Genomic DNA, 15606 nt, shown 5'->3' on the forward strand with positions numbered 1-15606 from the left:
TAAGTATTCAGTTTCTTCTCCCATACCTGCATAGCAGAGATTATATCCAGAAAAAAGACCTTGCTATTTCTGAAAAGAATGTGCAGTTGAAGTCAAACAGCTCATATGGATGGTAATGATCTCTGGAAGTCTGAAAGCTTATTTATTACTGCTAATTACACTGAGCTGAATGCTATCTTGATTGATACAGGAATGTCTTTTTCATCTGCTCCGGGGCATTGAGAAGCAATCTCTAGTTATAGATAATTCCCAATGTGATAATATTCCGAGAATGAATTTGGCTCTCAAAATCTTCCAGCACTTGTCTCACACAGTAGCATTTTAGACAAGATTTCTAGTAGAAAAACCTGTTGTTCCAAAGTTGGTTCATTCAATTCTTTGTACTAGGGCCATCCATTCTTCTTTCTTTAATTTCTGTTCATCTTTTCAAGTAATTAAACTGAGATCCATTTATCTTCTCTAGCAGTGGAGGAATGGTTGACATTTTGTTGTTTGGGTAAGTTATTAGATCAAGTATTTCTCTGACAGTCCCCTTGGAGTTCAAGGTCAAGGGAGTGAATTGTACTATGTTGAACACAGCAGATGTAACAGGGTATTTTAAATACAGTATCAATTTTTTCAAGGCTGTTCTTCCTCAAAATCTCTTTACTGGAGTAGCTAAATAATAAGTCTTGGCATTTAAGCGTCATAGAACTTAATTTCCAAATGCTTTACAGGAATATTAATGAATTTATCCTCACAGCACTCCTATGAGTTGTGTATCAAGTATTATCTCCATTTCACCTACTCAAGCCATCAGTGTCAGAGCTGTGATTAGAACTCTTGACTCCCAGTCCCATGTTCATTCCTCAAGCAAAGCAAACCACACTGCCTCTCTGTATTTAGGTAGCCCTTACAACAGGGACAAAAAATCTAATGGGTAGACAGGGCAGCAAATGCCAACTGGATTGTCATCAGCAGTATAAACAAAAAAGGCTGTAGCTCTAAGGGAGCAAAATACTGCAACTCTTTTACCAAATCTGCCTGTCTCTGCCATGCCTGGAAGCCCATTTTTTGCCAATCCTGCCTCCTTGCTGGTCATCTTAGCTGCATCTACTCCTGGTTGGTCCAGACACAAACTTTTCACCCCTCCGCTTCATAAAAGCATCCCATTAGTTCATTAGTCCATTAAGCCCTAATCCTTAAATCTACCCCTGTCATAAAGATGACCAGCTCAGATCCTCAGCAGATGTAAATGGGAATAGCTCCATTGATTCAATGATGTCACCTTTACAGTCTCCTCTTAAGCGCAGTTTGGGTGATTCCCTTAAATATAATACTTCGTAATCTTGGTTAGTATAATAATAATAAGAACAATAACAACAACAATAATAATTAAAAGAAAAACATTAATTCAGATTGACATAATTCACACATCGTTCATCTTTGTTTACATATTATATGATATCATGTACCTTTGTAATGCATATTTTACAGTTATGATTTAGCTTGCAAAGAACTCTTCTATCAACACTGAATTTTTCCCACCATCCATGTAATAATGTATTATAAATGTGAGCAAACTAAATGCATGAAGGCATGTAAACACATAACAACCCTCTCACCAGACTGTTCTGGCTTTAAGCAATATTGGCACTAATCACTATTTAATATCTGTTCAGATCAGTATTTTATCGGGAATTTTTTTGTGAGTGGCTTTCCTAGAAGTGATATTGTATCAGGCCACGAAGGAAGCTATAGAAAGGCGACTTCCTCATTACCTAGAACAAACTGTCCTCGCTGTATTAATGTGACCACTAGAGCTCGACGGCTATATTTCACTAGAACAATAGAATTATCAACCACAAAAGTGAGACTCATGGCAGCTGGAGACAGAGCTTTCTTGGAAGCTGACCCATGACGGTGGAACTCACTGCCAGATCATCTTAGAATCACCACAAATCTCAATATCTGCAATACAAAAATGTAAAACGCATTGCTTTGACCTAGCTTTCCTCAAATAACCATTTGCTCAAAAAAAAAGGTAAGGCATTTTTATGTTACAGTTCTGTATAAAAACCCAGACAAACAGTGCACACTAAAAAGGGGGATAAAGAGGACTGTTATATTGAACAGTCTCCCAAAAGCGAGATACACATTTTTTCCATCATCAGATTACTGTCAGGTCTATCATATTAATTTTCAAATGCCTGCCATGATAAGTGAGGATAAAGTACCAGCTGTTTTTGTAAGAAAACTATAGCTTTGTTAGGCATTGAAGCTGAAAGGTGAACTTAACTTTCTCCTGTATCACAACTGTGACAGCAACAGCTGTCTGAATGCCCTTAAAGCACATGCTTTTTTCAGAGATCAGCTGAATTTCAGGTGCATTTTTATGCACAGAAACATTGATTTTGCACCACCTTATGCTGAGAAGCCAAACAATACAAGCTAAACCCAGCAGCATTGTTTTAAGTTTGACTCATAAAAAAAACCCACTGGTATCATTCAGAAAGCTAGATTTTGTAGGAAAATGAAGCGATCTGCCCCTCTGGAATCACGTTAGCTCTCTTTTACTCTTGCTTGCACACATACACACACTTTATCATATTGGTTACTTCAATTTAAATATGTATACACTGGCATACAAAAGAAAATAATTATTTATATTACAGTAGCTCGGAGCCCCCAGCTGAGAACATACACTGTCTAGCATAATAGGGGTCCCAAACATGTAGCAAGGTAGTTCCTAGCCTGAAGAGCTAACAGTCTAGCATAATAGGGGTCCCAAACATGTAGCAAGGTAGTTCCTAGCCTGAAGAGCTAACAGTCTAGCATAATAGGGGTCCCAAACATGTAGCAAGATAGTTCCTGGCCTGAAGAGCTAACAGTCTAAGGGGAAAATTTTCAAAGGCCCAAAGGAGAGACAGATGTCCAGTTCCCCTTTGTAAATTGTCCCCTGAAGAGGTGAGGCAGAGAAAGGAAGCACCATCATCATCACCATTTTACAGATGGGTACCTGAGGCATGGAGAGATTAAATGATATGCCCAAGGTCACATATGAAGTTTGTGGCAGAACCAGGAACTAAACCCAGATCTCCCAAGGCTCAGTCCACCACCTTACCCACAAGACCATCCTGACTTATTTTTGTTCAAAAAGTTGATATCTACTCATTATTAGTGAAAGTAGATGTTTTAAACAGAAATTATCATCAGATTGCTAAATGTAAGGTTTAACGCTAAGCATGCAAGTGGTCCCAATTATGTCAGTGGGACAACTCATGCTGAAAGTTAAAAGATGTGTAGCACTTTGCTGAATTGTGGCCTAAGAAATTAGTTAAAAAAAAAAAAAAAAAAGAGTAGCACTGGCATATAAACCAGACAATACAGTAAATTCAAAGAAAGGCTTTGCAAAGCCAAGTCCAAGCAAAACGATCAAGAATATTTCCTCAGCAAATCTCTACCTCCTCCCTACATACATGCATAGAGTAACTGGAGAAAAACATTTTAAAAATCAGATGGTGAGAGAAAAAATCCTACCCATGGGCAATTAAAAAGTATAGAGAAAAAGCAAATTTTTGGCTTTAAACCAGAAGTTTAATTTTCCAACTACATAGTTTGCTTCAAAGCATGTTACTAATAACATAATCAATTCAGAATAAAAATAAACAAACAAAAGCATGCAGTGTCTAGACTTGCTCCAAACAGAATATTAACAAAAAGTACACTACGGACACAACCTAAAGGAATTACAGAAGATCCTATTGGCAGTGGCAAGATCAGAAAGAAAAAGTACCAATGGAAGCCAGCACAAGCTGTTGTCAGTCAAGTTCTACATATGCCAGTAGAAGAAAAATGGTGTTTTCTATCTATCTCCTTTTGTCCTTCTATTTGTTGGATCTAAAGCATTACCCTTTGATCATGTCTAACCCCTCCTTGAAGTGAAAGACTTCAGAGTTCAGAGGGAAAATGGAAAAGCAGACTGAAGACTAACATGAATGCAAGAGGTACTATTTAGATTCCAGTCATGATGGGAAACACATGTTCATGGAAAAAGAAGATAATTGAGTCTTGAATCAAAATAACAGTTGTGGGCAGATGATGAGTAGGGTCAACACTTGCTATCAGTTTGAGTGAGGTTCAGTATCTGGGATATCACTGAGTGAGCAACAGAAGGGGAACTCTTGTCATAGCTATAAACTACTTCAGAGGTTCTCAAACTGGTGATGTGGGGGGGCACGGAATGTATTCTGGGTGGGCATGAGAAGCCTTAAGGGAAAAAAATTTACTGTGCACATTCACAGCTGGGTGGCTGAGAGCAGCGGCTGTTGGCCGGGCCCCCAGCTCTGAAGGCAGCACCGCCGCCAGCAGCAGCAGAGAAGTAAGGTTGGAAATACAATACCATGCCACCCTTACTTATGCACTGCTGGTGGTGGTGGTGCTGCCTTCAGAGCTGGGCACCTGGCCAGCAGCTGCCGCTCTCCACTCCGCCTTCAGAGCTGGGTGCCCAGAGAGCAGTGGCTGCCGGCCAGGCACCAGGAGATGGGGGGCTGGGGTATAAACTACTACAGGCACAAAGAAGGGGGCGTGATCAAATATGTTTGAGAACCACTGAACTACAGAACAATAATGTTCAAACAATGCACATTTCAGGCAGCATGCTCAGCAATGAGATGAAAGCCTCAACATCCTTTGACAGTCAGCTCTACCAAACAGAGTCACTACTGATTAAGAAGCAAAATCAATGACATAATTCCTTTCTTCCCATTGGAAGGCAAACGTGGGTCACATTTGAGCTGCTTTAGCTAGATTATGCGATCCCTCATGACTGTGGGTTTCGTAGGCACCTAAAGCCACCTCTAGTTTTATAGACAATTTTAGATCAGTACACACACCTTAAAGGAAGGCAATTAGGTCTGGGTACACTGATTTTCAGTTTACCAACAATGGTCTTATCAATCCTACCTGGGATATAAACTGGTGATTAGAATTACCATACATCATTTATTTCTCCATTTTTGGAATTAAGTTTTAAGTTAAATGAAGTGAGATTTGAACTCCAACACTGGTTCAATTAAAAGCTTCTTGCTGGTTTGAAACCAGCCTCCTAGATAAAGATAAGCAGGATAAAGAGTCTTATTCAGCTGAAATACAGAACATACCACTAAGTGCAGTACTTTGCTCTCCTTGAGAACTCTACCTGCTAGTTTACAACGTTCTTTAAAAACAGATTCAACTATTTTGTAGTCTTCTTACAGTGCTTTAAATGTCAGGCATTTCTTTGTCAACATCAGCTATCTACAAAGTTTACCGTAAAACCAAGAAATATGAACAGAGCTCTCTACATTCAGACATACTTTACAAGCATAGTGCTGGCTGAAGATCCAATAAAAAACTCATCCATTTAAATATCTTAACAGAAATTATATTCCAAATATCAGATCCTGAGCTAGTATAAATTGGCATAGTTCCACTGAAGTCAATATAAATATGTGGAAGATTAGCTGAAGATCTTGCCAGAAATTTTCAGCTAGTTCCAGTCAGCAGCTATGTTTTTGGGCAATGCAAGAGTCAAAGTTCACTTTTTCACTTGGAACTACAGTGACCAGTATAAACCACTAGGAGCCAAGTGATGGACTGTGGTGGAGTTTATTGGAATTTCCAAAGGGCACAATTGTTTTTCTTTTGTTGTGTGTCATATGCACCTCAAACTATATTTACAGAACAGAACACTATGGTTTCTTGACTAGTTTATTCTTCCTTAATTCTGTTAGGAAAAAACCCTGTATTTACATTAATTGTGCGGTTATGTGGCAAGCAACACATTAGAGTACTCAATAAATGACACTTATCACTCACATGATTTGGAAAGAGGATAAAATTTGGATAGTCAATTTTTTCCTTTTATGAATGTTTATCTAATTATTTCTCTATCACCACAATGCACCAAATATATTCTACTATCTAAACATTTTGTGCTTTCAAGTGTTATGCCATTTCAATTAAACAAAACTGATTTATATGAAAGACAGGGATATATTTCCATAGGCAGATAAAAATCCCACGTGCCACTTGGCTGTATGCATGGCCTATGTGGGGAAACACTAGAAGCATTAACATATATAAACAGAAATTTCCCTCCAACTGGCACACTGCTGTTGAATTTTGTATGTACTCTTAGAAATAAAGCACAGGATTATTTAAAAGATTGAGCTGGGTCAAAGAAAAAGGTTTGTATAACATAAAATAAATCCATGCTTGTAATCTTAGAATTAAACCTCCTAAAACCTCAGGCTTTTCTGCTAAAATGTTAATCTTGGATGGCAAGTATAGATGATATACATGTAGAGATTAAATTATATAATTCTTATATGATTAATTCTTAACCAATTCACAAGGAGATAAGAATTACCATACCAGATCAGACCTATGTCCATCTAGCATCATGTTTCTGATGATAGCTGGTACCAGATGTTTCAGAGGAAGGTGCTAAAAACCCTGAAGACATGTATGGGATAACTTGCCTAGATGTCATGTTTCTTCCTTACCCCCTCAGTTAGAGGCTGCCTTATACCCTGAAACATGATCATTAATAACCCTATTTTAAAAAAAAATAATCCTTATTAGTGTGACTCCGGATCATTTTTATTTATGAGAAATACTTTATTTCTCCTGAAAAGGATATGTTGTACAAGTGGCCAGTCAGTATGTTATTACATCAGCAATAGGGAAAATAATGGGCCTAAGGCACAAAGTTGCCAAAGGAACATGAACTATCTATTCAAGTTAACTATTTCGGATTTTGCAGCAAAAGTCCTCTTCAAAGAGGACTGACCATTTCAATAATCCATTTTAATTCCTTTTTTTTTTTTTGGTATTTATTTGTTTCCTTCCTATCTCTCTCTTCTTTTTTACATCCATCACATGCATAGTAATCAGAGACAGATTAGGGGTTTGTGGGGCTTGGACCAGAGCAAGTGAGGGGCCCCTCCTGACCCCATCTGCCTGCAGTCCCCCCCCAAAACCTCTCTAATGCGCTTCTGCTGGGGAGTGGGGTTGGGTCGCGGGGGCTTGCCCACTCTCCGGCAGGAGTGCTGGGCAGGTGAAGCGGGTCAGGGCATGGGGGCACCCATTTTTCCAGGGGCCCCCTAATTGCCTGGGGTCCCTGGGCACAGGCCCCGTTGGAGCAGTGACTAATCCGCCACTGATGGTAAGCACTGTTTCCCCTACATAGCAAACAGCAGAACTGAGTTACTGTGTATTTTATAATAAAATAGAAACATTTTATAAAAATAAAAGGTGTGTTTAAAGTTCTTGTTTGCCTTCTTTCTCCATTTGGTGAAGTCCTCATTATGGACTGTTTGGATGTGGAATAAAGCATAGAAAAACAATGTCAGGCTTTTTACAACTGTTGTGCCTTTTCTTTGTTAACGTACTCTATTCAAAACCATCATCATACATATCTATTATCCTTTTCAAAGGCTGCCATTGATTTTGATCCTTTCTCTGTAATATGTATCAATTATATCAACAAACTGGGAGGCATGCTAATAGTACTTGCAAGATCGGTTTGCAAAGTGAGCTTAAAAGTTGATTTCTTCAGTTGAACCTGACATAACCCCTGCCCCCACTCCAAAAAAACCCACAGACCAACCAACCAACACTCCCCTTTCCCCATGTTAAAAGAATGTTAAGGTTGCAAAATCAAGTACTCAAAAGTTAGGAAATGCCTGAATTAAAGTTGCCCATGTAATGTTAATTCGGCCCCCTTGTGCATTATGATAGTCTTTGATTATAAAATCACATACTATTTTTTCAGAGGACCCCAAATCCTCTGGGATTTTTATGTTTCTATCTTTTCAGGCGTTAATTTTTGGGGTCCAATCATGTAGTGTGGGATTTTCAAAGATACAAATGGCAGTTATGTGCCTCACTCCCAGTAATTTTCAATGTTGTTTGTGCCTTTGAAAAGCTACCCTGTAATGCTCCTCGTCTTTATCTGACTTTATGCAGAATACCCATTACACCACCTCTCTGTTCACATTTATACATGATATAAGTCAGAGTTTTGCACAACCTGAGTATTCAGTGCAGTCAGTGAATTAACAGAAGGCTAATTCCTTTTGAAAGTTAAATCGTTAATTCTCAAGATTTTTCTTTATTTAAATCAATTTAATTATTTTATCAGCTGATGAGTGGTGTGATTTGAAACCATGATTGCAGCCTAGCTCCCTGGGGTCAGTAAATGATTACAACTGTAACATCAGGGATTTCCACATACTCCTTATGGTGTCAGTGAATAAGGGTGGGTGTTGAAAGCCATTCTACCACGACAGCAGTACTGGACATTCAGGAAAGAAAATGGGTGTTATTGACAAGGATTAAGTTGGCTGTTGGGGTTAGAAAGAGTATCCTTCATTGTTGACCGTGAGCTTGTTGAACTACATGGAGAGGGAATGTATTAACGAGACAGGATTGTTTAACTGAAATAAAAATCTTCAGCTCTTTGGAAAGCAGGAGAGAACCGTTAAGACATGCACCAAATTTGTGGCATACTAGGACTTAAACTGTTCAACAGCAGTAATCAGGAAATGTAAAGGACAGTTGTATTTGCATTTGTGAATGCATTCTTTCCTGTTTTGTTATCAAGGACAGTAATTTTCTGAATACCAGCTCAAACTGACAAAAATTAATTATGATTGTAAGTAGCCTTGATTGTAGACTGAGTCAATTGGAATAGTTTGGAATTTTTACATGTTGATTGCAGTTATTTTCCTTAGGGAGGGAAATAAAAGGGGCCTGATTCTGATTTCACGGTTGTTTTATACTGGTGTAACTTAACAGACTCCTATGGAGTTAACCCGATTCAGACCAATGAGAGGGGAGAATCAGGCTGATGTCTATTGTGAAAGTGGAAATTATTTGTGTTATTAACTGATCAGGCAGATGAACACATTTATCATTTTTATTGGTTGCTGGTACTGTACTGTTGGCTGCATTAGGCTGAAGCTATGTGGCATAGTTATTTTATTAGAGAACTGCATCTCACAGAGTTACTGACTTGGCTGCTTACTGAAGAAGTTTTAGCATGGAAAAATTCAGAGAATTCATTTGGGGGTTTGTATCCTCTTGTTATTTCAGAGGTTCTGAAAACTAGGGGTTCTAATTCTCTGGCAGATACTATTTCCTGCAAAACAATCCTTAAACTAACTGCTTCTGCGCCTCCCTCCCACCCCCACCAGGGGCTACTTTCAATCTTACTGAACATTAGAAACACCATATTCAGTCACATCGATGCCTTACCTTCTTTATCAAGTAATTTAAGTTGGTGAGGAATGGGAGTGGGAGGGATTGGAAAGGAGGCTCTCTGCTGAGATGTTCATTTCCTAAACATGGGTGCCTACAATGAGCAAGCCTTTAGTGGGGCCACAGATCACTTTTTTAGTGGACAAATCAACGTACATGAGCCCCAGCATCAGAGTCAAGTGTGACAGTAGTAGAACAACACTTAGTTTAGCAGCTGAAAGAAATTTTGGCTGAATCAGCTCTGAATCTGAAAATCTTAAACATGCGAGAGCTGGACAGGTTCATTTTTAAAAATCAGCTTGCCCATTTCCAGTTTGGAGACTGCCATTCAATCTATCTCCAGGAATTGGTCATTGGTCCTAGCCTACAAGCAGAATGATTTGGCATGAAGGGGTGATTCCTTTTACTCATATTTTTCTCATTGTTATCTGCTAATTTGTACAGCAGTGAGGATTTTCTCGGACAATCTGGTTTATTAGCCCACAAATGGCAGCTTTATTTCCAAGTACCCCTTAGCAGTATTAAATCCTCCAAACCACTGTTTATTGGAGCTCCCTTCCTGGTCTGTGGTGACAAATATTTGTAGCAAATCTTCAAGAACACCAGAGACCTGCCAAGTTCTAGTGATTTGCCCAGGATACTCATGTTGGCCAGGTGGCAATCATGATCTTCAAAAAGCCTAATTGTTGGCTTAATTTGGGTTAATTAACACTTGGATAAATTAGAGGAAATCGCAGATACCTAATGAAGCTATTTATTGATACCATATTGTCACCTAATGACAGTCAAAAAAGGCATACTGAGTAGTATAAAATAAGCAACCGGCTATATAGAAGTCTTTTAGATTATAAAACTGTAGTTCAAATGCACACACAACAAGAAGTTCCATTCAGCTTGAGCTCTGGAAAATCCACAAGGCAATCTGGAGTAGCATACCTGATGTACAATTTGGCTGTGAAAAGGCATATTTCAACAAACTGAATGAAGTATGGAGACAATAAAATAAAGTATGGAGACAATAAAAGAGGGAGTAAAGGAGCAGAAAGAAATTTTCACTCCAAGGATGGAGGTAGAGATTTGAATAAAGTAAAAACAGACTCCAACTTTGGCCCAAAGCTTAAAGCTACACAGCTAAACTTGTTTACAGGTTGGAAAGATTTGAAAAATGCTTTCCCCGCGTCACTCAAAACAAAAATGCAGACTCTTTTCACTTACTTCATAGTCAGTCACATCAAACTTCCACTCAGTGCAGCTGTGAGGGATGGAGACAACAGTAGCTCTAAGCCTGCTCCTTTGATTCTGGGCTGGCCAAGGACCAAATCAGGATCACTATAAAGCCTTGTAGGACTGACATACTCTGATGCCCAGTAAAGCAAAAATCTTGCTCTGATACGACACTTCTGATTATGGTAGAGACCAAAACCCTCTATGTCTATACTGCATCAAACTATTTATTTCATAGTGTTGCATATCAAAAGGGATAGATTTGAATCAAAAATTAATTCTTGTGTTGTCGCTCTTTACTTGGATGTTTGTTCTGAAATACCCAGCTGTAAGAAATCTTTCAAGAAGTTAGCTTGTGAGTTCCCATATTGAAATCCATGGAGCTCTTGCTCTGTTTTGTGGTCAGGTAGAGGAAGCATTGTTAAGAATTTTGAATTAACTCCTTACTTATTATTGAGAGAATCATTTTAGGATCGGGTTAGATTATTCAACCCTGAATACTTTTCTGGAAATTTTATAGCTGAGTTTAACTACCAAAGGTGAGTAAGCGAATGCATTCTGAGAAGCGGATGTTTCTTTCAAGACACTGTTTGGACTCAGATGGGGAGTTGGAAATGGATGTTTGTAATAATCTGATTGAGTGTATGATTAAGATTTTATGAGATGGTCTCTCTCCTAAAGTTTAGCATTTTGGGGAAATAATGTTGATTAAAGCTGTTTTAAATGATACTCTGACATATATTACTAGTAGTGCCTAATTTAAACAAACCGTACTGAGTCATTGAAATACAGTTGTAGCAATTTACTTGTAGGTTTAATTCTGTGCTAAAAGATTTTTAGCTTAGGTTAATAAACTTCATAAACTCTCATAAATCTTGAATGTTTGTGGCTATTGAAAGTTAGTCCATCAAATAACTCGAGGGGATAATTTTTCTTAAAAATTATAACTTTTACCACAGCTGTTCAAAAAGCAGGTAAAATATCAGTGTTCAGCACTTTTATTCGGAAGATTTATGTTACATCATTGTATTACTATTGGTGACATCTATAGAGTCCATTCAGAAGATGTTAGCAGTGATTAGAGTTGGGTAAAAAATGCAAACCTTAATTCCAAGTTTTAAATGAATTCATTCTAGCTCTGCTCAGACCTTTTTTGTGTCCTTTTCCCATCGACATATGAACAATCTACTTTAGTGATGGGCATCCATAGAAAATACATTTCAATATTCATGCCAGATTGTTTATTTGATTATCCAAATGGGAACAGAGACAATACTATATGACATATCTGACCAATCACAAGCAAGCAACAAAAGTCTTGTCTTAGAATATTCACAATGAATCCACGAAGTAAAAAATTCACAACAATATTTGTTGAATAAATACAAATATTGATCTGCTTGTGGCTATTCTGTGAGCAGAAAATAAGGCTACATTTCTTGAATACATTGTCTACTGTGAATTACTCAATTCTAGTATTTTAATTTATGGGAGCAATTGACATATATAAGTTAGTAGCTGGATTGTTGTAGTGAGGGCATAAACAAGTAAGGGTGCCTGGCCATGACAGGGGGAATACTATAGTTAGTTTTTACAAGTAGAAAAGTGGATTCTAGTCAAGGAAGACAGAGGAGAGGAGACAGGTTTCAGAGTGGTAGCCGTGTTGGTCTGTATCAGCAAAAAGAATGAAGAGTACTTGTGGCACCTTAGAGACTAACAAATTTATTTGAGCATAAGCTTTCGTGGGCTAAAAGTGGGTTTTAGCCCACGAAAGCTTATGCTCAAATAAATTTGTTAGTCTCTAAGGTGCCACAAGTACTCCTCGTTCTTTTAGAGGAGAGGAGAGTGGCTCTGGCCGCCTGTGTGGGCAGGAATTTAGCCCCTCATCTATCACTTCTTGGGTAGTCTTTCCTCTCCTGGACCTTTACACCTTAGAGAAGATAAAGCTTCTCTTTCATATGGACACATGGTACTCATATTATCCACTCACATAGAAAAGTTATTCCTGGATAAAAAAGAATAGTGCTAATATTTTACATATAAAAGGGAATTTCCAGTAGAGATTCTTTTTCTTAGAAAGAGGGGCAGGAGAAAGGGCAGAGATTAAACACTGCTATAATCCAGAGTGTAGAGTATTTTGCACCTTGAATGAGCGATTATTCAGTGTCATCGACTGAAAGGTGTTGGATCCCTCTGGGCAATTTGCAATATCCTGAGTGGTTTGCAGAATTCTGTGGTAAATGTTCTGAGGTTATCTCATAATAATGAAGAAGATGATGTGCATCACCACTGTACATGGAGTTTCACCAGATAAAATTATACTTGTTATTGTTATGTTTTGAATGGCATTATTAATAACAGATGTAATGGACAGATATAACTCAAAACTGGATCATTAGATTATTATAATTTGCTCCAATTTGCATGTATTTTCGGCAAAAATGATTACTAATATTATGTGGTTATATAAAGTGTTAGTATTTGCTCTTATGACATTCGTTACTCTTTTCCATATTTTCATAATTTACTATATTAATGTTTTTCACACACGTAACAAAAATATCTGCTAACATCAAATAATAACGTAATACCAGGCCAGACCTGAATATACTAAAACTATCGTAAAAACATAAAACCTTGCCTGAAATAAATATTTCTCTTTCAATTATATTTTCTAAACTAACCCAGAGATTCGATTTACTTTTCAGAATCCTTAATTGCCTTTGACAATAATAGTTAAGTACATCATATCATACTGTGGCATATAGCAATCCTGCTGAAAAATGGATTGACATTGATATACTCCTTACTAGACACAAACAGGTAATACACTGTACTAAGTGGTCCTATACTCCGATTGATGTCATTCCCAGAAAAATGCAGCATCCAGCACAGCTGGCTTAACTGGCTGGTGGAAGATTCCCCCAACGTGAGGGAGTCCTTGGGAGTTGTAACAAAGCTATAGTGGTTCCAGCCCACCCCTTCTCCTGGCTCCCCGTGAGGGTGCATAGCCAAGGAAAGGAGGTAAGGCCATGACATCTCAATCCCTGGTGATACCTAGCTGCAGGAAACAATGGTTGTGTTTGGGGCAGTCAGGCTTAAATTAGAGCAGCCCTGAGGCTGGTCTAACTCATGCTGGAAACTCACCAATTCTCTGGCTGAACCTAGGATTACAGGAGGGAAGGCCATAAAGGTAGTGTAAAAACCGGCACAGGTAATACACAACCAAAGTTTGAGGTCTAATATTAAATTATAAATAAACTTGTGAACATTAAACAAAATGAGACTAGTTTGCATTGTGCTAATGAAAGATAAGCCAAGAAGAGATTTTTCTCTCTCTCTCTGAAGTCTGTGAAACACATGGCAATAGGCTCAGGAAAAATTAAAATGTAGACAAAGTATTTGATCATGGGCAGATTTTAGAAATTGATTTGCAAGGAAAGGAAGTTTTGAAATTAGGTAATAAGCAGTTCTAGTCAAAGGGGCTTTTTCTATGCACAGTAAAACTTTTTTTTCTGGTAGAGTTTGGCTTTCTGGTATTTATTAAAAATATTTTTATTATAACATATTAGTCTAATGCCTGCCGCCTTATCCAAACACACACACTGACATTTAAACAAATGGAACACTGGCCGCTATAGGAATATACTTTCCACATACATCATATTGATGAATGAGGTGACACCAACAAATATAAAGGCAATGTAACATTATATATATATAGTTATAGTTATCTAAATAACTTTTTAAAACAACATTTCATTAGACTACCATTATTAAAAAGGAATTTATTTTAATGGATTTTCCTAGCTGGGCTCTTCTTTATCTGTATATCCAGAGCAAAAACCAAGAAATCTCTGTGCTGAAACACTAAGTATAATGCATAGTAATATTTTCAAACCATCTCAAACTGCACACACAGATTCTCTTCTTCACACACTAAAATCCATTCCCTTATCAGCTACCTACAATATCTGGGTCCATTATTGAAATGTTCCTACGTAAATTAGGGCAGCCATTTTTACATTTAAGTGTTCCAGTTGGCACCTAGAACAGGTACATGGATACCTAAGCACTGATTTAGACTGGATCCCTTAGCTTAAGTACTTCAAGTTTGAAATTGGTCTCTTTAGTTGTTTGTGACAAAGTACACATGTGGTGACCCTTCCCCGCAAGCCAGTGTGAAGACAGTTTCACATCAGCTGCCAGGGAAATGCCCTGTATAAGCCTATGGTAATATGTTTTCCTTGGCAAGACCAGGAAACTTTTCAGACACACCTCATGACCTCCTTTTGGGTCCCTTGTTCCTTATGTTGAGTTGTTTCACACTCAGCAAAGGCATTAAAGGCAAGATTTTCAAAGGCAAAAATAATGGCTAGGCTCCTAACTCCTATTGACTAGCAGTGAGAGTTAGGCACCTATCTGCCATCTGTGCCTTTGAAAATCTCTCCTAAATGTCATTATTTTTTTTGCTGTACATTTCACAGGAAAACAGATGTTTAAAAGAAAATTAAGAAGAATTTACGATCACAATGGCTATAATTATTTTAATTAATTTGCCCCAGCTCAATAAACAAAACAGATCAGTTCACTGTTAGACTTGACTTTGGGTTGCTCATCCCCATGTGAGGCAGTCATAACACAACAGAGATTACAGTATCTATGTAGTCATTCCAACCAAAGATTTGCTAATTAATGCATTATGGAAATGTGAGATGTGTACAACAAATATTTACAGATGAAATAATCTCACTCAATAGTATTACATCACAAAGTTAACCAAAAAACAGTTGCATCTTTTATACTCACAAATAAAATTTTTCATCCCATACTGGATTCAAGTTTCCAAAGATAGTTTTAGTTCTCCGTTTGGTTTTGCCAACTTGTACTGTAACGTATGGATCACTTGAGCCTGTTTTATCCTTAGCTTGTAAACCCTGAGCACAAACCACTGCAACAAAAATTAAACAAACAGGTTTTACCCTGCAGCTTTCATTGTGAAGGACCACATGCAACAGTGGCCAAAAAAAGGAGAAAAAACACAGTCTAGGGAGTCTTGAAAAGAAAGGTTAATAGGAAATCAAGGAGAGTGCTGAA

The 15606-nt window shown here is 37.9% G+C and overlaps 1 protein-coding gene across 2 annotated transcripts in view; it reads right to left on the reverse strand.

Moving 5' to 3' along the window:
- UNC13C (unc-13 homolog C) overlaps positions 1-15606 on the reverse strand; it is a 404743-nt gene that overhangs the window by 250622 nt on the left and 138515 nt on the right. For both annotated transcript variants that reach the window (XM_024198093.1, XM_024198092.1), the window contains one exon: positions 15319-15460. In XM_024198093.1, the coding sequence (XP_024053861.1) occupies positions 15319-15460 (142 nt within the window). The remainder of the gene's footprint in view (positions 1-15318; positions 15461-15606) is intronic.

The sequence above is a fragment of the Terrapene carolina genome, unplaced genomic scaffold (assembly GCF_002925995.2).
Source record: "Terrapene carolina triunguis isolate 2854851 unplaced genomic scaffold, T_m_triunguis-2.0 Scaffold67, whole genome shotgun sequence".
NCBI classification, from domain to species: domain Eukaryota; kingdom Metazoa; phylum Chordata; order Testudines; family Emydidae; genus Terrapene; species Terrapene triunguis.